The sequence below is a fragment of the Drosophila elegans genome, unplaced genomic scaffold, assembly GCF_018152505.1.
Source record: "Drosophila elegans isolate 14027-0461.03 unplaced genomic scaffold, ASM1815250v1 contig_111, whole genome shotgun sequence".
In the NCBI taxonomy this organism is placed as follows: Eukaryota; Metazoa; Arthropoda; class Insecta; order Diptera; family Drosophilidae; genus Drosophila; species Drosophila elegans.
The window spans coordinates 65,855-92,862 of record NW_024545475.1 but is presented as its reverse complement, the minus strand read 5'-3'; the positions used below and the strand labels follow the sequence as shown (position 1 = coordinate 92,862).

Here is a 27,008-nt window from a genome sequence, read left to right as displayed (position 1 = left end):
GGAGACGCGGCCACAGTCCGAGAGCTTACGGATTGGGACGACCACACAAATCTAGAAACCAGCGCAATCTGCAGAAATCGGAATAAACATGGGTCAGAAATTTTTTGTGAGTAAAGGTAAAGAGAACTAGGTCTCTAGGAATCGCAATTGAATTTCCAGTTTTTACGGAATAGTCGACCAGAGACAACCGTTACTTTACCTCGTTTTCAGCAGTTTTTCGTTAAACTCGTTTCAAAAAAGTTGATAGTCTATTCAAGGAACTGCAGAGTATTGGAGAGACTTCGATCTCCGACCAGAGTAGGAAACGTTACTTAAGAGGCAAGAATACAAAACAATTTTTACTATGAGTTGCTTAAGAATTTCAGTTCATTGACCAATGATGTGGCATTAAAATCTGCCGTCATGTTGCAAATAGCGCGCCGACAGGCTATAAAGAAAATCTCGGAATCTCATACAGTTAATGCTTGGGTATATAATTTGCGTAGTCGATCGGTACATCTGAAAGATGGAGACACCGTATTCGCTCGCAGTTTCGCTCAAAGCAATGCGGTGAAACAGTTCAATAGCAAGTTAGCCCCTGTGTTCAGATATCATCCCGACCTATTATGAGTTAGAGAATGAATACAAGAAATCATTGGACGTATAACATTTAAAGGACGTAAGGACGTGATATTTTCGAGAGATAATTCACAGTGCCCTTTTTCACTTAACCCCTCGGCGAGATGTTACTCTGGCTGAGTTAACTGTGGTGGTGGGGGCCAGAATTTATAGGAAAATAAATTTGAACGAATTTAGCGATATATACAGTGGCAGACTAAAGTCTACATACGACCCTTATTATTGGAGTTTAGCCAGCTCTGTAGATTTTCCAGTAAAATTAATGATGCAGTCTTGTTTTAAATTTAATTATAAGACAAAAAGCAAAATATCGCCTTTATTCACCAATAACCTACGAAGTTATTAACCAAAGACTGAAAAAGGGCACTGACAAAAGTGAACATACGTTTTGTAAGACAGCTGTTCCTGGTATTCCTTTTAGCGTCCGTCCAAAAAAGCTTTCCCGAAGAGACATCTCCTTCATCCGCAGTGAAGTTGGCCAAAACCCTAAGATACATGCTACTAATTTGGTCCAGGAACTAGCTGACAGATCCAAAATTAATGTGCACCCACGCACAATAACAAGGGCTCTAAACAATGAAGGATTCCGCAGCAGAACTCCTCGCAAGAAACCTCTCATAAGTTAGAAAAGTCGTGGCCTTCGTTTGGAGTTCGCAAAAGAGCATTTAAAGGTTTATTTAACGATTATGAGTTCTGGAAAAAGGTTTGGTTTACTAATGAGTCCAAATACAACATCTTTGGATATGATGGCAGAGCCAAGGTTTGGAGGAAAACCAACACTGCAATGGATCCCAAGCACCTCATTCCAACAGTAAAGCATGGCGGCCGTAAGGCCATATTGAAAAAACAATTTGAAATCATCGGTGGACAAACTATGCTTTGACCCAAGCTGGATCTTCCAACAGGACAATGATCCTAATCATACTGCGAAGATAGTGAAGGATTGGCTGCTGTATTATGTCCCCCGGCAATTATATTCACCACCGCAAAGTCCGGATTTGAATATAATAGACCACATTTGGGAAATTTTGGAACGAAAAATTCGAAAACAACCTATAAGTAGCGCAGAGGGTATAATAATTTCAGTCAGAAGTTTGCAACGCAGTGAAGGAGACATCTCCGACCCTATAAAGTATATATATTCTTGATCAGCATCACTAGACGAGTCGATCTAGCCATGTCCGTCTGCCCGTCCGCCTGTCCGTCTGTTTCTACGCAAACCAGTCTCTCGGTTTTAAAGCTATCTGCATGAAACTTTCCCAAAAGTTGTCTTTCTATTGCAGGTAGTATATAAGTCGGATGGAGCCGGATCGGACGACTGTAGCATATAGCTCCCATAGGAACAATTGGAAAAATAAATTTAAAAAAATTATAACTTTGGTGTTTTTCAATTCTTTTTTAGTTCTTCGAGATATAGTAATGGTTAAATATTTCAGAATTACGGTTAAAACTTAATCAAAATCGCACGACTATAGCATCTAGCTCCCATAGGAACAATCATAAAAATAAATTAAAAAAAATTATAACTTTGGTGTTTTTTTTAATTTTTTTTTAGTTCTTCGAGATATAGTAATGGTTAAATATTTCAGAATTACGTTTTAAATTCAATCAAAATCGGACGAGTATAGCATATAGCTCCCATAGGAACAATCATAAAAAAAAAAAAAAAAAAAAAATTATAACACTGCAATGGCTCCCAAGCACCTCATTCCAACAGTAAAGCATGGCGGCGGTAAGACCATATTGGAAAACAATTTGAAATCATCGGTGGACAAACTATGCTTTGGCCCAAGCTGGATCTTCCAACAGGACAATGATCCTAAGCATACTGCGAAGATAGTGAAGGATTGGCTGCTGTATTATGCCCCCCGGCAATTATATTCGCCACCGCAAAGTCCGGATTTGAATATGATAGAGCACGTTTGGGAAATTTTGGAACGAATAATTCGAAAACAACCTACCAACCGCTCCAATGCTGCGAGATAAACTTCAAGAGGATTGGCAAAAAATGACAGGAGCAGAGATGGAAAATTAAGCTTTTTCAATGCCCAGTCGATTGCAAACAGTAATAGATGCAGGTGGTGGCCCAACTAAATATTAACTTTAATACAAATATCAATATTACTACATAGAAGCGGTTAGTAACAGATCGTATGCTCACTTTTGTCAGTGTCTTTTTTCAGTTTTTATACCCTTGCAGAGGGTAGACGAGTCGATCTAGCCATGTCCGTCTGTCCGTCCGTTTGTCCGTCCGTCTGTCCGTCCATCTGTCCGTCTGTCAGTCTGTCCGTCTGTCCGTCCGTTTCTACGCAAACCAGTCTCTCGGTTTTAAAGCTAGCTGCATAAAACTTTCCCAAAAGTTGTCTTTCTATTGCAGGTAGTATATAAGTCTAAACGAGCCGGATCGGACGACTATAGCATATAACTCTTATAGTAACAATCGGAAAAATAAATTTAAAAAATGTATAACTTTGGTGTTTTTTAATTTTATTTTAGTTCTTCGAGATTTAGTAATGGTTAAATATTTCAGAATTACGGTTTAAATTTCATCAAAATCGGACAACTATAGTATATAGTTCCCATAGGAACAATCGTATAGCTGCCATGGGAACTATCAAATAATTAAGGTGCAAATCATCATAGCTTCAATGACTTTAAACATACACGCCAGTAAATCATAATTATAACGTTTTCAAGAGTATTTAGTTTTTGAAATAGCTGCAAGGGTATATGAACTTCGGCTTGCCGAAGTTTGCTTCCTCTCTTGTTCTTATTGAATTCTTTATTTTATTACTCTTTATAGGCAAATGGTTCCAAACCGCCAATAAATATTATAAGAAAACAGACAAAAAAGGAAAACAAATAAATAATTTAAATTTAAAATTAGTGTTTAAGGTTCCTATATTTCATAATGCAAAACATGTCACTGTGAGTTCGACATTTAATCTTATTTTATCATCTTGAACATATGTTTTTATTTTAATTTTTATTCCTAAGTATGTTGTTAATTTTTGAGTAAAATAAATATTAATTTTAAAAAGTGTAAAAATTTATATTTTTCAGTTCTTACTTTTTGTGCCTTTTCTGAGGGTTTTCTATGCTTCCATCGTAGGGTGAAAGCACTTATTTCTGTGTCAGAATAGAGTCAGATCGGACTCAGAAATCTGCCTCTTAAAGTGCGACCGTTTTCAAAGAAAAAAACACTCTTTCCGGACACTTTTTTGCACACTTTATGACTGTAAATGCTCAGAAAAAAGCATCAGAAAACCGTCAGAAAACGCTCAAATTGCTTGCTGGGTAGTTGAAGATGCGCTCCGACCTTTCTGCCGCTTGACGGCTTCACAATTCTCTTGTACTGGAAATCATCGTTTGATGAAACTTAAACCGTTATTCTGAAATATATGTCAAGCAACTAAAAAAAAAAATTAAAAAACAGCAAAGTTATAATTTATTTTTATTTATTTCAGACGGACATGGCTAGATCGACTCTCCTAGTGATGCTGATCAAGACTATATAAACTTGGGTCGGAAATGTATCCTTCACTGCGTTGCAAACTTCTGACTGAATTTATAATACCCTCTGCAAGGGTATAAATTTAAAAAACAAAAAGTTATAATTTTTTATTTTTGTTTTTCCGATTGTTCCTATGCTAAAGTCGTCCGATCCGGCTCGTTCCGACTTTAGTACTACCTGCAATAAAAAGACAACTTTTGGAAAAGTTTCATGCAGATAGATTTAAAACTAAGAGTCTAGTTTGCCTAGAAACGCACGGACAGACAGACGGACATACAGACGGACTTGGCTAGATCGACTTTCCTAGTGACACTGATCAAGAATATGCATACTTTTTAGGGTCGGACAAATTTCTCCTTCACTGCGTTGCAAACTTCTGACTGAAATTATGATACCCTCTGCAATGGTATACAAACATTTTTATTTAGCTCATTTAGTGTGGCATGTTTATTTTATAGAAATAGTTGTCCGACTATGCGATGGAGCCAATGTATAGTAACGGCTTATTATTTCAGAACTACGGTTTAAATTTTATTAAAATCGGACGGCTATATCATATAACTCAAATGGGAACAATACTGGCGTTAAATGAAAATATTGATGTGATTTATACCCCGAAAATAAAATAGAAAGATATTCATTAAAGTAAGTAACGTTATTTGAACTCTTTTTTCTTAAATATAAAATGTTTATTTTTTACAATAATTAAACCCCACATATATTCCTTTTTATTGTAGTGTAGGTGCATTCGGCCGTGTATTAAAATCAAAGGCAATATTCTAAAACCAAGCGCGATTACCTTTGATTTATTTTCTAAGTGTACGTTACAGATTAGCCACTTCGGCTACTGCGCTGTGAGCACTGCAAATCACTCAAAAATCACTCGAGTGAACCACTCGAGAGAGCCAGCCGATTAGCACTTAAGCGAGAGCGAGGCGCCGATGCCGGCACCCAACCCTCACTCTCTCCATATACGGACCACAAATGAGTCGATGACGCCGACGCCTCTGGTAGTTGAACTACACGCGTCGCTGCGTGCGGCCTGAAAAAACGAGAGCTGGTGGTCGCGATCGAAAATCGTAAATTAGCTGAGAGTGTAGTGTAAAGTGTAGTTTAAATCAGGGTAATTTCTCAGCCTCAAACAAGAGAAGGCAAAGAGATTGATGGGATGATAAATAAATAAGCAGCTGAAAATCCTACTCCCTCAACTGTAAACATCGCAAGTCAATTTATACTGTTTATATAAGTAGGTAACAACAACCAATCGCTGGTACTAGAAAGCGAACGTCGGGCAGAATAGACTGATAACACAGCCCAACAAAATATATCTTTTAGTTTTAACCATTTTTTTGTCCTATATTTAGTTACTAATGCTTCGAAATTTGCTGAAAAAATAAAACTCAATCAAAAGGTGACAACGAAATTTAAAAGACTACAATTATTTAAAAATAGAGAAAATTGAAATAGTACGCAACTTAAAGTTTATTTTAAAAAACAAGAAAGGAAGCAAACTTCGGTAAGCCGAAGTTCATATACCCTTTCAGCTATTTCAAAAACTAAATACTCTTGAAAACGTTAAAATTATGATTTACTTGCGTGTATGTTTAAAAACATTGAAGCTATGATGATTTGCAGCTTAATTATTCGATAGTTGTTATGGCAGCTATACGATTGTCCCTATGGGAGCTATATGCTATAGTCGTTCGATCCGGCTCGTTCCGACTTATATACTACCTGCAATAGAAAGACAACTTTTGGGAAAGTTTCATGCAGATAGCTTTAAAACTGAGAGACTAGTTTGCATAGAAACGGACGGACAGACGGACATGGCTAGATCGACTCTCCTAGTGATGCTGATCAAGAATATATATACTATATAGGGTTGAGAATGTGTCCTTCACTGCTTTGCAAACTTCTGACTGAAATTATAATACCCTCTACAACGGTATAAAAAATAACCGCGTTTTTTTATAAAAAAAAATTTAAAAAACTGTTCGTGATAACGTACTGATTTGTGTGAAGAAGTAATGTTCAAATATTCAAAAGGATCGTTTGAGTAGATTTTGAGTTCCGATGTTCACAAACTTCAAAAAAGACGTTTTCGGGAAAATCGATTTAAGGTTTTTTATACGTGAACAATCTGGTAACACTGCCTACTAGAGATGGAAAATAATCGATGTTTCCCTACATCGATGTATCGATGCATCGAATTATTTTAAGGTGTTTTTGAAAAAATGTATTTTTCTCCATCACATATTATTAATCAATACCATAAATAAATCAAATTTGTAAAAGGTCTTGATAAATAATGAGGCTTTATTTGAGATCCATATACTCAGCTTATATTTCTTCTCTTTCCTTCAAAAATCAAAATAAAAACTAAATCACAATTCAATGAAAATTACAATAAAAAATAATATCGAGTTCTACTCAAAAGAATAAGAAAATAACTTAACTTAAGAAATCCAGTCATTTTTGTTTAAAAATAATAACATATTGACGTTTTTAGCCTTAAGCGAGCTTCGCTTTTCGCTGATAATAAGCCCGGCCTTACTGAACATCCTCTCGCTTTCAGTAGAGGTGGCCGGAACGCAGAAGTATTTAAAAACGCATGTTTACTTGGGACCGTACTGTCGCTTTCTTCCTCTTGACAGGCAACTATATTGGACAAAAGTTACATTACAAATCATATGATTGTAAATAATAGCTCTAATTACCATTGTTATTCTGCTCTTTCAAAGCCTTCTCCATTTCTGAGCGCCGCCAAAACCAATATCAAACTTTCGGAATCAGACTGTAATCTATAATTTATTTACTTAAGTTTCTTACAAAAAACGTGCTCAGCTTACCAAGATTTTTTCCTGCCAAGTAGTGATGGGTAAAGAGGAAACATCGAACATCGATGTTTTGAAACCTCGATGTTTCCCGATTTTCGAAAAACATCGATGTATCGATACATCGCCTATGTTTTTTCCAGCTCTACTGCCTACCGTTTGAGACGCTGTATCTCCGTTAGTTTTGCTCGGATTGATTTAAAATTTGTACAGAATATTCTCATCATATTGTCGATTCAGAAAAAGAATGAAAAAAAACAAGAAAGGAAGCAAACTTCGGCAAGCCGAAGTTTATATACCCTTGCAGATATTGGAGAAATTAAATATCCTTAAAAACATTAAAATTATCATTTATTTGCATATATGTTTAAAATCATTAAAGATTTGATGATTTGCAGCTTAACCATTCGATAGTTCCTGTGGCAGCTATATGATATCGTTTTCCGGCTTAAATAAAATTAAAAGCGTAATTCTAAACTGTCAAATTATTAATAAATCAAAAAGAATATTTAAAAAAATTATAAAATAGAAAAGTTACATTAAAAAAAAAATTTGATATATGTATTTTTTATTGATTCCATGGGAGCTATATGATATAGTCGTCCGATTTTGATGAAATTTAAACCGTTATTCTGAAATATTTAACCATTACTATATGTCGAAGAATTAAAAAGAAATTAAAAAACACGAATGTTATAATTTTTTTTATTTTTTTTCCGTTTGTTCCTATGGGAGGTTTATGATACAGTCATTCGATTTTGATGAAATTTAAACCGTAATTCTAAAATATTTAACCATTACTATAGGTCAAAGAACTAAAAAAAATTAATGCAGATACCTTTAAAACTGAGAGACTAGTTTGCGTAGAAACGAACAGACAGACGGACATGGCTAGATCGACTGGTGATGATAAAGAATATATATACTTTATAGGGTCAGAAATGTCTCGACTAGTTAATAAAATTCTTTAAGTTATTAATTTGCTGGGGCTTTGACAACTCTAATAGGAAACGTGAAGCTTATCGCAACTCAAGGGCCCCAAGGCAGCAAAACAATAAACGCGTGCGGCCTAACATAAAACAAAACTTATGATAAAAAACATACAACAAATGCGTAAGCAACCTAGCCGCACTACACATATATGAGCAGGGAAATGTTCGCTGATAAGAATTTAAACACAATATAAGATTTGAGTCGTGCAGTTGTATTATTTGGAGCAGTTTGAATGTAGAGTTGTTTGACTTTACCATACATTTGTACATAATTTTTTCGACTGACATACCATTAATGCACTGCGATTAGAATTCTCAGCGGACTACGATTATTCCATTAAACATTACTGACGTAGCAAAGAACTCCCGTGGTCATACACCCAGAGAAAAATGGCATACTAAAATAAATAAATATTAATTATTATCATTTTATTATATTTATTAATGCTTAGAATCAGTCACTTTAATTTTAGTCTGCTTATCATAATGGTGTGTCTTTGTTTCATTAATATTTGTAGACAACGTGCGCAGCTTATATTTCAATTAAATAATTTAAAATGAGTCACAGCAATAACATAAACTTAAGACCCAATCGATCAGATAGCCATGAGCTGTTAAGGGTTCTCGGAAATAAGAGAACTATTCTTAATATGTGTCGTTTTGAATTTTGATACCTCTTTATCAACCCTCGATTTTATATGTGTGCCTGAAACATGGTTTATTTCCAAATTTTTATGATGTCTTAGTTGAATGTGATGGTTATAATTTGTATCGCTCTGGTCATGGTCAATATATGTGAGTAAAAAGTTAATTTACACGTTTGTTTGTAAACATTCAACTTGTCGTGCAATTAAATACTTGTTTGTAGAAATAAGATGCCAAAGGAATGCTGATGAACTGCTAATTGAATGTATATACCGACCTAATTGTCGGATTAACCATAACCAATTTTTAAATATTTTCCCTGACGTGCCAATAATAATAATTTTAATAGCGATATTTTAAGGACAGAGGACATGAAATCGCTGGGGATGAAGTTGGTTAACTCCGTGTCCCCTACGCATTTTACCAAAACCCGCAACTCGCTTTTAGATTTATTTTTTGTGTCTTAAACAGACAGAGTAGCTACATATGACGAACTTAATGCCCAATCCTTTTCATCCTTGACCTACAATACCTTGACAATACAACAGTTTTTAGGGACTTCAAAAATATCAACTGTGACCTTTTGGACTGAGCCTTTAATTCGTGCAATTGGAATAACATATATTCCCTTTCCGGAGTTAAGGAACAAGTTAACCTTTTACAACACAACATTTGTTATTTATAAACCTGTCTCGTACCTGTCCGTCATAAAGTTATTCGTTCTTCTGAAAAACAATGGTTTTATAGAAACATTAAAGATGCAACATTCAGCGTCACGGGGCGTACAATAAGTGGAAAAAGTACAGGAGATGTGAAGCTTACGCGGTGTTTTTGAGACAAAAAGCTATCCAACTTACTGATACCGCCAAGATAAATTTCTATTCCCGTCAATTCAATAACGCACCTTCCACTACTCATACATGGAAAATTATATAAAACTTGGGAATATGCAAACTTAACCCAAGAACTGCACAAGACATATGTAAATGTTAATGATAATAAACTGCACAGTACCTGAAATCACTGAAAATAAAACAGTCTGTGTGTTAGCAGGTGTAATGTTCTTCAGAGTATACAATGAATTTAGAGTGAAGCCACTGGGTTTGGCAACATAAATTGCAAATTTTAAAAAGTACTGCTGCCATACATAACGTAACAACTAAAAACTAAGTAACTAAGTAAAAACTAAACGCCAAAAATACTTCCGATTCACAAACCAAATATTTGAGTACAGACCCATCTCCATTTTCCACTCCTATCAAAGGTATTTGAAAATCTCATGGCTTATCAATTCAATAAATTTATGACCGACAATGCAATGCTTAAAATTAATCAGTCTAGTTTTAGGAAAAAAAAGCTGTACCTCAGCCATTTTAAAATTTTCAGACGAACTAAGGGAACAAATAGACGGAAATAATGTTATACGTTTAGTTTTACTGGCTTTTTAAAGTCTTCGAAGTAAACCATAATGTCTTTTGTGTAAACTTCGTAGATGTTTATGTTTTCTAAAACTTCTTGTCTTCGTACCTTCAAAACCATCGTCAATCTGTTGTACTGTATAGCGTTTCATCTTCATTTGATTTGGTCCTCTATTGCTTAAATTATATGTATGTTAATGACTTCCCAATGCGTTATCTAAATTTTTTTTACACTTGTATGCTGATGATGTCCAAATTTATGCGAGTCGTCCCTTAGGGCCTAGTTACACTTGGGTTTATTCACTGCGTCATTGCGTCTGTGGCTATATGCAGTTATTTTTTACATAGGTTTCGTATAGGCAGATAGAGATGAGGAAAAGGGGCGTTAAAGTGCATCAGGCTACAAAATTTTGATTTTTGCCTATGTTTACTCGATTATACTAGATGTTTACTCGATATTTGGCATATCGATATACTATCGTGGGGTACTGTCACCACTAATGACCGAAAACAACAACAACGAACTTTGGTAAAAAAAAGGCGGGAGGATTTTCCTTGACAAATCAAAAAAAGGAACAGCTGTTTAGACGCAATGAAGCACGTCTATCAAGTGTAACAGCCTATTCTACTTCATATCGTCTGTTTGTAGCTAAAATAAGTGGGCCGGCAACAAGGGACTGGGATCAACCCATCAAAATCAAAATGTCTTGCCATAAGTAATAGAAAGATAGTTGTTAATTTATTGCGACCACTGAGCTAAAATAACGCGCCACTTGAGTATGTTGAAACAGCTGTAAACTTAGGTTTCACATTCACAGAACTCTTACCTAGAGTGATCATATTACAAAGTCTGAAGGAAAAACATATGGCATAATAAGGACATTATCCGTTACTAAAAATTGCCTGCCCACTCATATAAGATTACTTATAGCTAAAACCTGCATTGTTCAAGCGCTATTTTATGGAATAGAATTTTTTAAAACTGTGACACACTGTTACAAACTGTGATTAGCAGGGTCACGTAAATTAAAGTGAAAATAGAAGGCGATTAGTTTTCAGTCATTGCTTCTAAACAAGCTAAACATAGATTCATGGCTTCAAACAATTAGATTCCACTTGCTTTTTGTTATACCCTCGCAGAGGTTGTTATAATTTCAGTCAGAATTTTGCAACGGAGTGAAGGAGATATTTCCGACCCTATAAAGTATAAATATTCCTGATCATCATCAATAGGAGAGTCGATCTAGTCGATGTTTTTAACAACATGCATATACAATCTTTACACAAGAAAGTAAAAAAAAAATAAAAAAAAAAACCTTTAGTCGAGTCACCGACTATAAGATACCCGTACAATTGAAAACAGTAGATATGATGTTTTTTTCTTTTTATAGTCGTTGTTTTGTAATCGTTGAAAATTATGTAACAGGTCGAAGAAAACGTTTCCGTCCCTATAATGTATATACATATATTTTTGATCAGGCTCAATAGCCGAGCGGATCTAGCCATGTCCGTCTGTATGAACGTCAAGATCTCAGAATATATAAGTTCATTAAGATATACACGCAGAAAAATAGTTGGAAATATACACCTGTGAATTGGATAATACAACTATTTTAAATAGGTGCTGGGGAGCGATCCAATTTGTTGGTTGGATTATCTAGTTTTCTTGGATCCACAGGAATTGGATATATTCACCAACTGAGAGAGTTCGACAAAACAAGCGCTTGTTTGCTTGATCCAATTTTTTGTATATGGTTGGTATTTAGTTGGTTCATAAAACCATCTACCAGTGATATTATATCTATTTTAATTGCTTAAAAAAATTTTCAATAAGTTCTTTATTTTCAAATAAATTGTAATTGAATGAATTTGACGACAAATAGCCTTTTTTCTAGTAGGAGTAACTCTTAAGGAATGGAGGCGATAATCGGAAGTCCTCCACCGCTCAGTAGCCTCAACCTCGGGTTCGAGGCATCGTCTTAACCACTCCAGGTCTTCCTTCACTTCACCCTGTTCATCTCTCTTTACTCCATCGTCATGAACAGTTGTTGGCTGTTAAGAGAAAAAAAATAAAAAAAGAAACTTTATAGAAATGGAAAGGGACATTTCTCATGACATACCTGTTCGGACTCTTTCGACCGTAATCCTGAAGCACGCAAATCTTTTATTATACAGGTATATTTATCATATAATTTACCCCTGGGCTGCTTCGCGCCTACCAAATTAGTTTTCGGCTGCCTTGGTACGTAGTACGTTGCCTAGAAAACAAAATAGAAAAATAAATTCAGGCATCAATTAATGAGCATGAGAGAACTTACCTTTAAAAAGAACAATCAAAAATTCTGCGTTCTCGGGATCCACATTTTCCAAAAACTCCAAACTTTTTTCATCCATCTCTTTTTGTAGAATTTTCTAGGAACTTAACACAAAAAAAGGGGCAATACCGGAACGAGCGAAGCGAGCGTGGCGAGCAGCCGAAAAGAACAGAAAAGAGTAGGGATGAAAAATGCAAAGCCAATGATAGTCGAGAGTTGATTGTCGATTATTGTAAAATAATCGATGTTATCGATTTTTGTAGGCTTAAAAATTGACAAAAATTGAACACTTTATTTGAATGATTAATTGCCGTTTGTTTTTATTTTCACGTATACGTGTTAAATAATCGTTTGTATGTACTTTTGTGATATTATTTTGGTATATTTAAGTATTGATGATGAATTTTCTCGAATTGAAAAAATTTATTTTCATAAAAAATTTAACTCTTAACCTATAAATTCAACAGAATTTTCGAGGATTGAATAAAGTCAGTCGAATACGATTTTCAACTACGATTAATCGAGTTCTTTTCTGCCTTTCAAAAAAGTTGACTCATTAATCGAAATTCGAATTCCAGTATAAGTCATCATTTCCAACAAAGTTGGCAGTCTTATCCAATTCAAAGCATATAAAAACCAATCGGAGGTATCATTTTTAAATTGCTAAAATAACCATCACCGTTATTTGATCTTTCATTTTAAATAGGTACAACATCCAATTTTTTCTCACCCAATAAAAATTGGATGCTCTTTCTAACCATTTTTCTGCGTGTACTAATAATTAACTTTTTAAGAATTACAGTTTAAATTTGATTAAAATCGGGCGACTAACACTGTGGACGGCCGTTCACGTTGTGGCGATGAGCACCGGAAAACGTGAGCAAGGAGACATCTATATATTGCCGCAATATTTGCGTTTGTGGATACTAAATTAAATTTTTGCAATAGTTGCAAGGGTATATGAACTTCGGCTTGACGAAGGTTGCTTCCATTCTTGTTTTTTAATTCTTTTTGACTTATTAATAATTTAATAGTTGAGAATTACGCTTTTTATTTTATTCAAATCGTTAACCTATATCACATAGCTGCCATAGGAACGATCGAATAATTGAGCTGCAAATCATCATTGCTTCAATGTTTTTAAACATATATAATTGTAATTAAACATATATAATCATAATTTAATTGTTTTAAAGAATATTTAATTTTTGCAAAAGCTGCTTCCTTTCTTGTTTAACATAAATAATGTTTCGTAATTAGTCTCCTCGTTTTACATTTGGTCCGATATGTTTAACACTGGGATATTTTGAGTTAATTTCGTTTCCATATCTGATAAAAGGAAATTCCAATTATGGAATCTGCTTATTGACTTATAATTCTATTAAAAATTTGATATTCTTAAGGAACGAATTTAGCATGTCTGGAGTATTTATTAATCCCAAAAATATTCAAAATATTTTAACTTACTCATTTTAAAGTTATACGTGTGTCTATATTAAAATTCTTTAAATTTTCAACAGGATGTACCTGGTGCGCTTATATACTGACTAAGCCAAAGAGGAGCGATCACAATGCCTGTAACTGATTGACTCAATGTGTCAGAATAATAATTTTGATAAATAGGATGCTCACATTGCGCAAACTATATAACAACTGTCCAATTCCACCTTAGCAAACGCTGACATCAACACGCGCACAAAACGCAAAAAGAGACTAAAGACCATGCCAAAATATCAGAAGCTTGATACCAACGTGCCGCCCACCGCCTTCGAAGACGACTGCGAAGAGGGCGTCGCGCTGTACGTTGATGATAATCAGACGGATCCGGGCCTCCAGCAGGAGCCAGCCAATCGAGCAGATCGCCTGTCAAACGTGTACGGAAAAAAACACAGCCTTAACAACAACGGCGTTAAGAGCTGTGTGGTAGTAACAAAGACGAAAACCGACCGGACTTCGGAGGAACAGTCTTGGGAGGTGCCCCTCCTGTGCAGTGATGACAACGCAGGCAAGGAGGTAAGTGCGCTTAATTGCGGGATACAAGTGCTCCGCGGGCCATTTATATGTAATAGACCTAAATATACACTCATATTTTTAAACACTTGCAGCACTCGGAACACGAGCGAATGGAATATGGTATGGAGCTAGAGTGCCGCAGCCGTCAGCCGGGATTCGGGGCCAATCGTAGGACCAAATCAGCACAGGAGGCAAAATCTAAGATTCTGCTCGCGGTGTCCCTGTGTTGCATCTTTATGGTGAGAAGTCGAACATCGCACTCTATATGTGTGGGCACGCATTGTTGATTAAATTATGATACATTTTATGCCCCGCGGCGCTATCACCGGCCATAACGGCAAACACAGATTATTGAGTTCCTTGGCGGCTACTTGGCCGGAAGCCTAGCCATTATGACGGATGCAGCCCATTTAGCTTCTGATTGCATTAGTTTCGTCATCGGCCTGGTCGCCATTTGGGTGGGCGGTCGACCCCCGGACGAGCGCATGTCCTTTGGTTACAAACGCTTCGGTGAGTAGCCAATTGTGTCTGTCATTATTTCGGGTCAATATGATGCATTATAGTTCATATTGAGTGTTCGCCCCCATTTATATCAGGCATTGAACCCGTCTGCCCACAGGCAGCTCCAATCGCTCACGTCCACCGCCTTGGCTATTTACTAACCACATTTTCTTGATTGTTTCGTTTTTAACCCTGGTTAACAGAGGTTATCGGCGCTCTGGCCTCTATACTGGGAATCTGGCTCCTGACCTCCTTGCTCGTCGTGGTGGCCATTCAGAGGATCTACTCTCAGGACTTTGAACTGAACGTCGATATGATGATGGTCATATCCGGCATTGGTATCGCCATTAATATTGTGTAAGTTATAAACATTTTTTGTGACTACGCGTTCTAATTAGGACAGACCTTAGATCTTCATTTAAGGCATTATTAAACCAAACACGAGGCATTATCAAACCAAACGAGGTTAAAAAGTCGTGACGATCGCACCCTCAACATACAAAATATATGATATCAATTCCTTAGCAAATATAACTCTCTGATCGGGAACCTTAAACATTCAGGCCTGCACTGCAGTGGTTTGAAAAAATAAGGGAAAGCACATTCTTTTCTGCACTTCGAACGCAATTGCTAAAAATGTAGGAAAGTTCTAGACTTGAAGCCAACTCTACGTAGAGCACAGATAACCGCACCTCATTCTAGGCTTCTTTTTAGTCGCTTTCGCTTTACTTGCGATGTGCACCAATTTGCGGATAACTACGCGTTTGGGGTGGAAAAATAGAAGCGCGATCGATTTACAGCGATATTTCGAAATAAACTTTTATTAATTAAGGTTTAAAAACTTTTCAATTTAGAATGGGTTGCGGATTACATTGCATTGACAAAGAAAGAGTTATATTATCAAGAAACTAAATGACGACGGCAAAACAATGAAATAAATTTCCGAATTAATTATGTGCTCAAATAAAAAACTGTTTTCGGCGATTAATGAATGAATTAGGGGAGATACGAGGTAGGAAGCAAGCCATATCCAAAAACAGCTTGTTAGCACATTAAAAAAAGGAACCATGCCTTACAGCAAAGAAACTCAAAAATAAATTAATGGCAACTGTAACTAGTCGAACAATAATAAACAGGGTGACTTAACGTAATTTAAAGGCACTTATAGCTAGAAAAGTTCCTCTTAAAATGGAGTATTCTGGTCTAAAAGCCTGAATTTAAGGCATTTTTGAAGTAAGATAAATTAGAAATGAAAACCATTTTGAATATACAATTTTGTATACGTCTTTTATTAACATTTTAAAAATACAAAGAACCAATATTCAAAATACAAAAAACCAATATTCTCCGAGATACAGGTCGATGAGGTGGAGTCTTCAAAAAAAACCGGTGCGTTCTGGTTGACATGAATTCAGCCCTTGTAGAGATCGGAAAAAAAATCAAACAAATTCTTCATTAGTATAAATGCCGTTATCGGGTTGACCATTAAAAAAAGTTAATATTAACAAAACGTCGTCGACTTGAAAACCAAAAATGTGTTTTTAGCCAATTTTGTCGATCTTTTCAAATATTTTAACATCTAAAGAAATACTTATTTTTTTAAAAACGAGATTAAGACCGCCAAAATTAGAAAAACTTCCTGTGGTTCGATGAAACTTAAACATATATATGTTTGGATCAGAAGGAAAAACATATGTAATACGCCCAAAAAACTCTGATTACGATTCTAAGCCCACCATTAAGACAGTTAAGCATGGAGGAGGGAACATCATGCTTTTGGGTCTTCTGGAGTTGGACCTTTATTCTGAATAAAAGAAAATTATGCTTTCAGAAGACTACCGCAGAATACTTGAAAACATAATGCTGCCAAAAAGTGAATGATATGGGGCCAGCTCAATTAAACCCTATTGAAAACTTATGGGGAGTACTTAAAAGAAAACATAGGTAACTTCAGGGCAAAAACAAGGAGAAATTGTGTCAGAAAGTGCAAGCCGAGTGGTATGCCATTAAACCCTAAATTTGTGCCAGCCTAGTCAATTCTATGAATCGCCGATGCTCTGCAGTGTTATATTCGAAAGTACTACTAAATATTGGTTAAATAGTGTTTTGTTTCTATTATTTTTGGCAAAGGTAAAAACTAAAATTTAATTTTTTAAGTTCTTACACAAATTGATATAACGGTTATTTAATATGAAAAATACTTTAGTATGTGTTAAAAAAAATTATTTAATAAATATCTGATTTATTTCAAATGAAATATTTGGAGACAACGAACCAAAACTGCGCGTAGTTATTATTTTTTCCATATTGTTTTTACCTTGACTCGGTCTTATCAGTAACGAATTGGACCGCAAGGAAGAAACGAAAAATTGTTAGTGTATACAACCAGAAAAAAGTAGTACGAATAATTTTAGTACGAACGTACTTGAAAATCGACCGAATATTACTTACAATTTTTAGGACGAACGCGTACAAAATAAGTACGGATCCTACTTGATAATAATATTTTAAAATGTTTATTCTTAATACACAGAGAAAACGATATTTTTCGCTTTAACCCTGCTTATAGTGTTTTGTAAATAATAGAATTATCAAAAATCTATTAAAAACTATTAAATTAAAACAAGAACATTTCGTTCAAATCCCAGACGAAGTAGTCAATTTATTATTTTTTTGGTTTTAAATTTTTTTTGTAAATGTTCTGCTTTTACTTAAATTTGTATCTAGTTGACCTCAAAAGTATAGCTAATAAAAGCTATTTGATTGCACACAAATTACTTTGAATTCTTTTACGGGCTTAGTACATAGTAAATTGTGATGACAGTGCGGCGCAACTGGCTAATGCGTCTACGAATTTCGAATCCGGTTGTTTCGATTTACAGTGAACAAAATAAGTTTGCTTTTCTCTTTCCTTTACTTATCAGTTTATCATTTTCCCTGTCATTCTAATTTCATATGAAATCAAAGAGAAAAGAAACTTAAACTAAATATCTTTTATACTTGCATAAAGAATTTTTCGTAGTCAAACCAATATCTTTCGCACTTTCTTCAATAACTTTTGAGGCGTTCATTAGAATTCGAATTTCCCTACTTTTGACACCGTTCGTACTTGATTTGACGCCGAATTCTGAATTGTTCTCCATGTGCGTGAGCACGGCTGGTAGATCTGGTGAACAATCGATGAAAACAACGATTGTCTCTCGAGAAATTCGCTTGTTATTTCTCACTATCGATGCTTTTCTTTGTCCAAAGGAACACCGATGGGTCCCAGCATCCTCCTGTGCCTCAGAAAGAACCCATAGTAAGGCATTTTTGAATGCTTAGACTTTTAAAAATATGATCCTTTAAATATTTTTAAAAATTCGTATTATATGGGAGATACAGCCCATTTCGTGACGTTGCGTACGAGCTTGTTTCCTTAACATTAAACGCGTTTTTCTCGAAACTACATTTTTGAGGTGGTTGACATGATATTTCAAGTTCTACTCGACCGATTCCTTCGAAATTTGGTATATATCTTGTTTATACTACTCTCTCTCGTGTCTGCATCGGATTTGAAAAAATGTTGATTATAAGTATTATTAAAATATTTAAAAAAATCGAAAAAATTGGTTAAAAAACATTTTTGTTTTAAAGTCGACGCCATTTTGTTATTTTTTAAGTGGTCAACCCGATATCTGCAAGTTTACTAATGAAGAATTTGATTGGTTTATTCCGATCGCTACAAGGGTTAAAATCATGCCAACCAGCACGCACCGTTTTTTTTTAAAGCCGCAATCCAACAATCCGGGATACAGGCCTGCCGGCGAATTTTGGTTTATATTAAAAATGTTCTTCGTATTTTTTGTATTTTACTTGAAACAAGAAAGGAAGCAAACTTCGGCAAGCCGAAGTTCATATACCCTTGCAGCTTTTTTAAAAACTAAATACTCTTAAAACGTTAAAATTATGATTAAGTAAATCGTGTATGTTTAAAAACATTGAAGCTATGATGATTTGCAGCTTAATTATTCGATAGTTCCTATGGGAGCTATATGCTATAGTCGTCCGATTTTGATGAAATTTAAACCGTAATTCTGAAATATTTAACCATTACTTTACAAGGTGAGTTCCAAAGTAAACAGGACTTTTTGAATCTAGCGCCATCTAGTGGCGACATCTATATGTGCGTTATGGTGCGTTAGAATCTGCTACCGTTTATCGATTCCAGTAAAAATTTAATGACATTTCATCTATTGGAAGCGAGGTTATTGCGTTTTAAGTGTCAGTATGTTTTTGCCATCGGTGCGAAAATGAGCTTCGAACAAAGAGCCAACATTAAATTTTGTTTTAAAATTGGTAAAACTTTTACCGAAACGTTTCAATTAATCAAACAAGTTTATGGCGATGATTTCCTATCCCATAGCAGAGTGCACGTGTGGTTGAACATGTGGGTCAACCAAAATCCGTGATCACCGAAAATTCCATCGAAATTGTGCGTGAATTCATCAAAAAATCATCCGAAATCATTATTGAAGTTAATGAATATAGTATTGAACACTCCAAAACATCGATTTATCGCAGAACATTTGGGCTTACAAAAGGTGTGTGCATGGTTTGTTTCGCACAAATTGACTGACGTCCAAAAATTGCTCAGAATTCAACATTCCAAGGACATCAATAAAGATGCAAAAAAAGACCCGAACTTCCTTTACAAGATTGTGACTAATCACTAAACATGAAAGAATATGTTCCACCCGGCCAAAACGTTAATGCGGTATTCTACCTTGCAGTTTTGGTGCTCCGTATTCGACGTGTTCGGCCCGAATATCGCGAGGATAGAAGTTGGCGTTTGTTGCACGATAATGCGCCGTCTCATCGATCGAAGCTTGTGTCCGACTATTTGACCAAAAATCACATTTTAACCATCAACCACTCCCCGTATTCACCTGATATGGCACCGTGCAACTTCTACCTTTTCGGAAAAATGCATTTGCCGATGAAAGGAAAACGTTTTGCAGACGTAGAGGCCATTCAAAATGCTTGCACCGGTATACTGGCGGCCATACCGGGCGACGAGCTAAAACACTCGTTCGACATGCTTTTAGACCGTGTAAAACGCTGTATTAAAGCAGAAGGAGACTATTTTGAATAAAATAAATTGATTTTGCCGAAAAAACTATTCTTTTATGGGAGCTATATGATAAAGTTGTCCGATCCGGCTTATGTACTACCTGCAATAGAAATACTTTTGGGAAGTTTCATGCAGGTAGCTTAAAATCTGAGAGACTAGTTTGCGTAGAAACGGACGGACAGACATACATGGCTAGATCGACTCTACTAGTGATAGGGTCGGAAATGTCTTCTTCACTGGTTTGCAAACTTCTGACTGAAATTATAATACCCTCTGCAAGGGTATAAAAAGAATCACACAACTCGAAGTGAACTCGGAACCTCAAAACCTTGGGTGTGTTAGCTTCCTGCTTCGGACATCTCAGACCGTTCGACCACCGATTTTGAGTACACTTTGCCCCACTATTAGAACGTTTTTTCTCAAATTCAGAATAGTCTTTAAGTATTCTTTCTTAAAATGAGTACAAATATTCTTAATGTGAGTTCATGGGTGAAATCTGTACTCAAAATGAGCATATCCTCAAGTTGAGAATTCAAATTCTCAATTTCTGAACGTCAAAATTTTCTCTGTGTAGTGTTGTTAATGCAGTTCGATTTGTTTTGAACTGAAATTTTGTTAGCTAAGTATCCGGTATCTAATAGTTGGAAAACTCGACTAAAGCTTTCTTTCTATTTTTTTTTGAAAATTAAATAATTGTAGAATTAAATTTCTGTGTACCCAACAGAATGGTGTTTGTTTTGCATGGCTCCTGGTTCGTGGGAAATGGACACGGCCACAGTCACGATCATAGTCACAGACCCAGTCACGGTCCCTCGCACACCCAATCACTTACTGAGGCTGATAGTGAGAGCTTTCTGATGACGGAGGCAGCTGTACCATTGAAGACGACTGATAAGTCTACAAACGGGTAGGTGTTAATACAGACAAACCCAAACATGGACTACAATTGTTGATTCAATACATACCTGTTATTTGAATTAACAAACTAATTTTTGACTTGCGGTTGTCGAAATAAATTTGATTTGATAATTTGGTATTAACATTTTCTGCTGACTGCTCTCCTTCTCTCTCTCTCTGCAGGGCGACATCCTCGCAACTAACTCACGAAGAGAAAAATTTAAACTTGCGAGCAGCTATGATTCATGTGATTGGGGACTTGGTTCAGAGCGTTGGCGTTTTTTTGGCCGCCGTCCTTATCAAAATTTACGTGAGTTTTTTCTGTGGACATACCAATAAATTTATTCTCGTGCGCAAACATGACTTTTAAAAATCTGCTCATAAAAGGAATCCGTTTTAGTCAACTTCTGACAAAATCAGCGGTTGCTACATCCACCATGACATGTTGGCACTTCGTTAGCATAAGTCATTATTGCGGCCAATCTTTACGCTCTGCCAAAAAAACACTTTTCAACAGCCAAAAAAAAATAAATTTTAAGCCGTCGAAAAGTGATCAACATTGTATCATTGTAGTACATTTTTCTCAGTTGTTTGGGTTTTACTGTTAATTTTTTAATGCGGCAAATACTCTACTCTGCCAACTTCAACCTCAAAAGATTAACCGATTTTTGGCAAGACATCATCGATGTTTCCATCTCTACCGAGAAAATGGTCAAAAAAACACCCCTGTTCTTGGCTGACACTGCGTTGTTGGGCTCATTCATTGATGGATTTATTGAAGTTCAGAAAGACACAACTATATGGAGATTGCTGAAATTTTTGTTGGTAATAAGTCCACGGTCACACTGGCTTTTAACTGTTAAATTCTTCTGTATGCAAGAATTTTAAGGCATATCGTAAATTACTCACGGAATTTACTCGGAGCTATTGTGATTGGTTACTGATTAATTTTATAGAATTAGGATAACGATATCGTTCGTTGAATATACTTATATAAAGTATATAAACTTGCCGCACTTTACTTTTTTTCTCGTCATTTAAAAAAAAGGCCAATAAGTGAAATTGTACCATTACAACGTAGTTTTTATTGTATAACCTATAAGGTCCATGCTTTATCATAGACCCCTACTCTGCCGTCTGGAAATCTGGTTTTTAATAAAGTTTAAGTGGTGCTTATGGACAGTCGTAAAACCAAAAACCTAAAGGTGCTACAAAAAAATAGTCAGCTGTTTATTAAACGCACGCATTCGGATCTGCAGCCTTGTCAGTGTGCTGTACATGGAATGTAAGCTCTCGATCTCTCGGACCAATCCGGAATTACTTGCAGCTGGCCAAGTGGGCAGTGAGGCGCTGGGGGGTTCTGTAGGCCACGCAGGACAGGTCCAGGTTTCCCCAGTTGGAGCCACTGGCGGTGGCCTCTGGCGTCAAGGAGCGCAGGGGAGTGCCTGCCTGTTGGCTGTGCAGCTGGCGAAGGAGACACGCCGGGCTTCTTAGACTCGCGCTCCTTACTTGTATAAGTTTCCTTTTTCCCTGGCTCAGGCATCCTGGCTGGCAGCCGGCGTTGCGAGCGAAGGGAACGCCGAGTAGAAGCAGCGGCGTTGGAGGAGGATAGATATGACCTAGAGTCGATCTAGCCATGTCCATTGGTCCGTTTCAACGCAAACTAGTCTCTCATTTTGAAAGTTATTTGCATGAAACTTTCCCAAAAGTATTCTTACACCCAGAAAAAAAAAGTCCTAAAAAGTGAGAAAATTACCTAATATTTCAAGACAGATATCACTTAAAGTTAAAGAAAAAAGAGGCTTTATTCAAACTTACATTTGAGTTTGTTTTATTTTTATAAATTTTTATTGTTTTCTTTAAAAAGTTGTTTGGGAACTTTTTCCTTGAGGTGTTTCCCCGTTAATAATAGGAAGGATCATCAATTCCATGTTCTATTGTAAACAAAATAATTTAATTGGTTATAACTTTTTTATATTCATTTTAATCGTACCTTCAAAACAACTTTAAGCATCTCGCGCTGCCGTTCCTTAAAAATATTTTCTATATCTACAATTAAATAAAATTCCTTTATTTATTTCCACGAATTAAACTTCTGCGCAATTTAAACTGCGCGCCTTACCGGTAACATAAATACACACTTACATACATATCCACTTGCGCATTTATATACGTTTTAATAAACTTTTTTCTTACAATTCTTAAATTCTTACAATTTAAAAGCCAGCATTGCGCATTAAAAAGGGTTTATGTTAAAACTATGATATTTCGCATAAATTACTTGCATATTTATTTTGCTTCATAACGTTTCACTTGCACTTCCACTGAAACTTTACTCTGTAAGGTATATGTATGTAAGTGATGCCATGTCACCGATTATAAGGCGATAACGATAGCATTATATTTTCCGTCAATTGGTTTTCTCTATCGATATTTCGTCCACCTCTAGCATACACCTTACAGTACAACATTTAAGCGAAATTAAACTTAAAATAATTCCTTAAATTATAAACTGTATAACAATAAGCAACTAATTTATACATTGTTATTGTTCACCAACCAAAATTTTATCGAAATAATCACTGAAATGGTTTGAAAATTAATGTTGTGTAAAACTCGAGGTCATAGTTGGTTTTAAATCATTATAACACAACTTTTTGACAACTTTCATCACACGAGACATTTCCTATAAAGTATATATATTCTTGATCAGCCTTACTAGGAGAGTCGATCTAGCCATGTCCGTCTTTAGTTCTTCGACATATAGCAATGGTTAAATATTTCAGAATTATGGTTTAATTTCATCAAAATCGGACGACTATATCATATAGCTCCCATAGAAACAATCGGAAAAAAATACAAATAAAATTATAACTTTGCTGTTTTTAAATTTTTTTTATTAGTTCTTCGAGATATAGTAATGGTTAAATATTTCGGAACTACGGTTTAAATTTCATCAAAATCGGACGACTATATCATATAGCTCCCATAGAAACAATCGGAAAAAAATACAAATAAAATTACAACTTTGCTCTTTTTAAATTTTTTTTTAGTTCTTCGAGATATAGTAATGGTTAAATATTTCAGAATTATGGTTTAATTTCATCAAAATCGGACGACTATATCATATAGCTCCCATAGAAACAATCGGAAAAAAATACAAAAAAAATTATAACTTCGCTGTTTTTAAATTTTTCTATTAGTTCTTCGACATAAATGGTTAACTATTTCAGAATTACGGTTTATAATTCATCAAAATCGGAGGATTTTTTGTTAAAACTTAACTTTTTTGTAAAAAGAAAAATTTTAATTCTTTTTGTCTTATTGTTAATTAATTTGACAGTTCAAAATTACGCTTTAAATTTTATTAAAATCGGAAAACGATATCATATAGCTGCCACAGGAACTATCGAATAATTAAGCTGCAAATCATCATAGCTTCAATGTTTTTATTGCTGCAAGGGTATATAAACTTCGGCTTGCCAAAGTTGGCTTCCTTTCTTGTTTTAATTTTCATTACTTTTTTGAACAATTATGAAAACACCGGTTATGCATTTTCTCAACTTCAGAAAACAAGTAATATTTTCCAAATTTGCTATACAGTTATAACAAAAAAGGTTTATGTTGCCTATAAAATAATTTAAAAATATAAAACTAAGCGTTTTTTAATTTTATTGAATTAATCCGAAATTTGTCTTCATTTCAAATAAGGGTTGATTTCAATGAAATAAACTGAAAAATGGTCCGGAATTTATTTGCTTTTAACTATAAATAGTCTGTGTGGTCGGCCGTTAACGTTGTGACGATAAGCACCGGAAAGCGTGCTCGAGCCGCAATATTCGAAATCAGCAAAGAATAGTCCGATCTTAATAAATGAAATGGTATCGCTTTTAAAAAAGTTTGTGTATACTAAGAGCTTTAGAAAGTCTTTTGGTTTGCGGCTTTGCGGCTATAAAAAAATAAATTTCACACGCCTACAACTTTCAAACGACTAAGGCTAAGGATGCTTGCTTTACATTTTAAGGACTGTTTACGTTTCCTTGACATAATTTCTTCAAGGAAAATAATTAGAGAATTATAGCCAAAATTAGGTTTTTACTTTTACGGGTATGAAACTACATTGTTCGCCTCATTTATTGATGGGGTTATGACACTACATTGTTGGCCTCATTTATTGCTAATTTTTTGTTTTAACAATACGATTTTACGTAAGTGCGAGCAAGACAGCCTATGACGATTCCAATGATTGAGGAAAGTTGTCAGAACCGATACCCGATAGTAAAATATATAAACCTGATTTTGGCATAAAAATACTATTCGTTGAAATACCCCTGGTCCGATACATCAATGAGCAATATTTTATTTAAAAAGTACAATTTTGCTCATTTATTGGATTTGACGACAAAACGAAATGAAAAAGCGAGGCTTAATTGTATACTAAATATTTTTTACCATTAAAATGTAACAACTGAAAACCTTTAAAAGTTCAAATTAGCGGGATAAAAACAATATAATAAAAAAACCATAAAGTTTGGATTTAACGTTAAAAAGGCAGTGTGACCGTCATTTTATATCCAAAAAAATCTCAAGCAGTATCCATATAGTTGCCTTTAATGAATGAGGCAAACAATGTAATGTCAAAACCGTGTCATTTTATTATTGACACCCGCAACGTTAGTTTTAAATGAAACTGAGCTGTACAGTTTTCATGTATTGTCAGAACTGTGTGCTATGGTTTTTTCAATAGCCAAATATAAGGGACTATTCATGGTCGTGATTTTGAGGTACTCTTTTATTGTAACTATGTTTTGGAGCTTTGCAGTAATAAGACTGTAGTTTCAAACCAAAACTTCTGATATCAAACAAAAAAACCTCTTGACAAGGTAAAATGAACGTGAAGTAACTTCAACTCTTAAAACGTCTGAAATCAGACTTTCTAATGAGTAGTATTTGTTTTACCTCGTCAAGAGGTGATGTTTATCTAATAAAATAATCAACCACTATATGAACTGGATAAGTAAAATAACAACAACAAAATTGACCGTAACTTTTCGTCGAGATTTTGGAAACTATAATATGAGATTGGATTTAAAATGTAGATTTAAGTTATACCCTCACAGCGTAAATGAGGCCACGCCCACTTTATGTCCCAAAAATCGCGAATGTCTGTCACGGCATTCTGAGACATGGTAGAGGTCAGTCAGATATATATCGATATATATCGACTTATACAAAATTTTCCAAATTATGCCATTATTTTTGAAGTTATGACCATTAATGTAAATTTTCCAAATTGTAAACCCAATCATTTTGAGGGATATGTTTATTCTATTGAAATTGTATAGCTGCGTAACGGGTATTTAATAGTCGGGGCATTCTACTATAGCGTTCCTGATTATTTAAATTAGTGATTTGTTCATTTCCAGCCAAGTGCCAAATATGCGGATCCGCTGTGCACGGTACTCTTCTCTATAATTGTAATAATAACGACGGTGCAGCTTTTTCGAGAGTCTTTGGCCATCCTCCTTAATGCAGTGCCACTAAACCTTAGCTTGCGCGCCCTGCATTGCGAGCTGGCCAGCCTCGATGGGGTCAGGTGAGTGGACCTACATTGGACCTGTGAAAACAAAACCCTCTTTTTTGAATACTGATTTTTGTTCGTAGATCTGTACACCACCTTAACGTGTGGCAACACACCACCCAGCAACGTGTGATGATGGTGCATCTCGTCACAGGTAAGTTTCTAAAACATATCGAGTTCCTTCTTAACCCTTAAACTCTTTTATGCGTTGCAGATTCTCGATCTGACAGAAATGAGATACTTCAGGCGGCCACAAAGCTTGTTTCCGGCCCGAGATACAACGTGATGCATTCCACCATTCAATTAGAACAAGCTTCTGCGTAGCCCTAATAAGCAATAAACCTACCCAAAAATTTATTATAAGCTTCTAAATTCTGACCTACCAAAGGCATCGAAGGCTTCTTGTGATTTTAGCCACTCATGTATTTTTTACTTTATCCATGTCATCAAGTTAGCTTATTTATTGCCTCTGCTTAATGACAACTACTTTGGAAATTATATTTAGAAATTTCAGTCATGTTAGGCCAAAGAAAATATATTTTAAGTTATATTAATATAACCCAACAT

At 35.3% G+C, this 27,008-nt stretch overlaps 1 protein-coding gene and 2 long non-coding RNA genes across 10 annotated transcripts; 1 reads left to right on the top strand and 2 right to left on the bottom strand.

Moving 5' to 3' along the window:
- Window positions 1-5,141: 5,141 nt before the first annotated feature.
- Window positions 5,142-27,008, top strand: LOC108134993 (zinc transporter 2). 6 transcript variants are annotated; one of them, XM_017255526.2, is made up of 11 exons: window positions 5,143-5,378; window positions 13,857-13,913; window positions 14,009-14,349; window positions 14,442-14,588; window positions 14,697-14,859; window positions 15,054-15,207; window positions 20,688-20,870; window positions 21,044-21,170; window positions 26,287-26,456; window positions 26,525-26,595; window positions 26,656-27,008. In XM_017255526.2, exons 3-11 carry the CDS (start codon window positions 14,059-14,061, stop codon window positions 26,763-26,765), a joined length of 1,416 nt encoding a protein of 471 aa, XP_017111015.1. In that variant the 5' UTR covers window positions 5,143-5,378; window positions 13,857-13,913; window positions 14,009-14,058; the 3' UTR covers window positions 26,766-27,008. The 6 variants fall into 6 exon arrangements, with proteins under 6 accessions (XP_017111017.1, XP_017111018.1, XP_017111015.1 ...); XM_041707441.1 differs by having other exon boundaries at window positions 5,143-5,342; window positions 13,857-14,349; XM_017255525.2 differs by having other exon boundaries at window positions 13,857-14,349.
- On the bottom strand, window positions 5,985-7,269 carry LOC108134995. Of its 2 annotated transcripts, none has more exons than XR_001773872.2 (3): window positions 6,982-6,995; window positions 6,850-6,926; window positions 5,985-6,790 (listed from the first exon to the last, which is right to left on the bottom strand). It is a non-coding gene; the product is annotated as an uncharacterized LOC108134995 (long non-coding RNA). The 2 variants fall into 2 exon arrangements; XR_001773871.2 differs by having other exon boundaries at window positions 5,987-6,790; window positions 6,850-6,933; window positions 6,982-7,269.
- On the bottom strand, window positions 9,950-13,291 carry LOC108134996. Of its 2 annotated transcripts, XR_005977024.1 has the most exons (4): window positions 12,340-13,291; window positions 12,142-12,279; window positions 10,254-12,073; window positions 9,950-10,192 (listed from the first exon to the last, which is right to left on the bottom strand). It is a non-coding gene; the product is annotated as an uncharacterized LOC108134996 (long non-coding RNA). The 2 variants fall into 2 exon arrangements; XR_001773873.2 differs by having other exon boundaries at window positions 9,950-12,073; window positions 12,340-13,142.

What these genes read in the sequence shown, in the direction of transcription:
- LOC108134993 (XM_041707441.1), top strand. Translation starts at nt 14,059, where the DNA reads ATGCCAAAATATCAGAAGCTTGATACCAACGTGCCGCCCACCGCCTTC. An exon ending in ATGACAACGCAGGCAAGGAG is followed by an intron (nt 14,350 to 14,441) that starts GTAAGTGCGCTT and finishes AAACACTTGCAG; the next exon opens with CACTCGGAACACGAGCGAAT. An exon ending in CCGTCCTTATCAAAATTTAC is followed by an intron (nt 21,171 to 26,286) that starts GTGAGTTTTTTC and finishes GTTCATTTCCAG; the next exon opens with CCAAGTGCCAAATATGCGGA.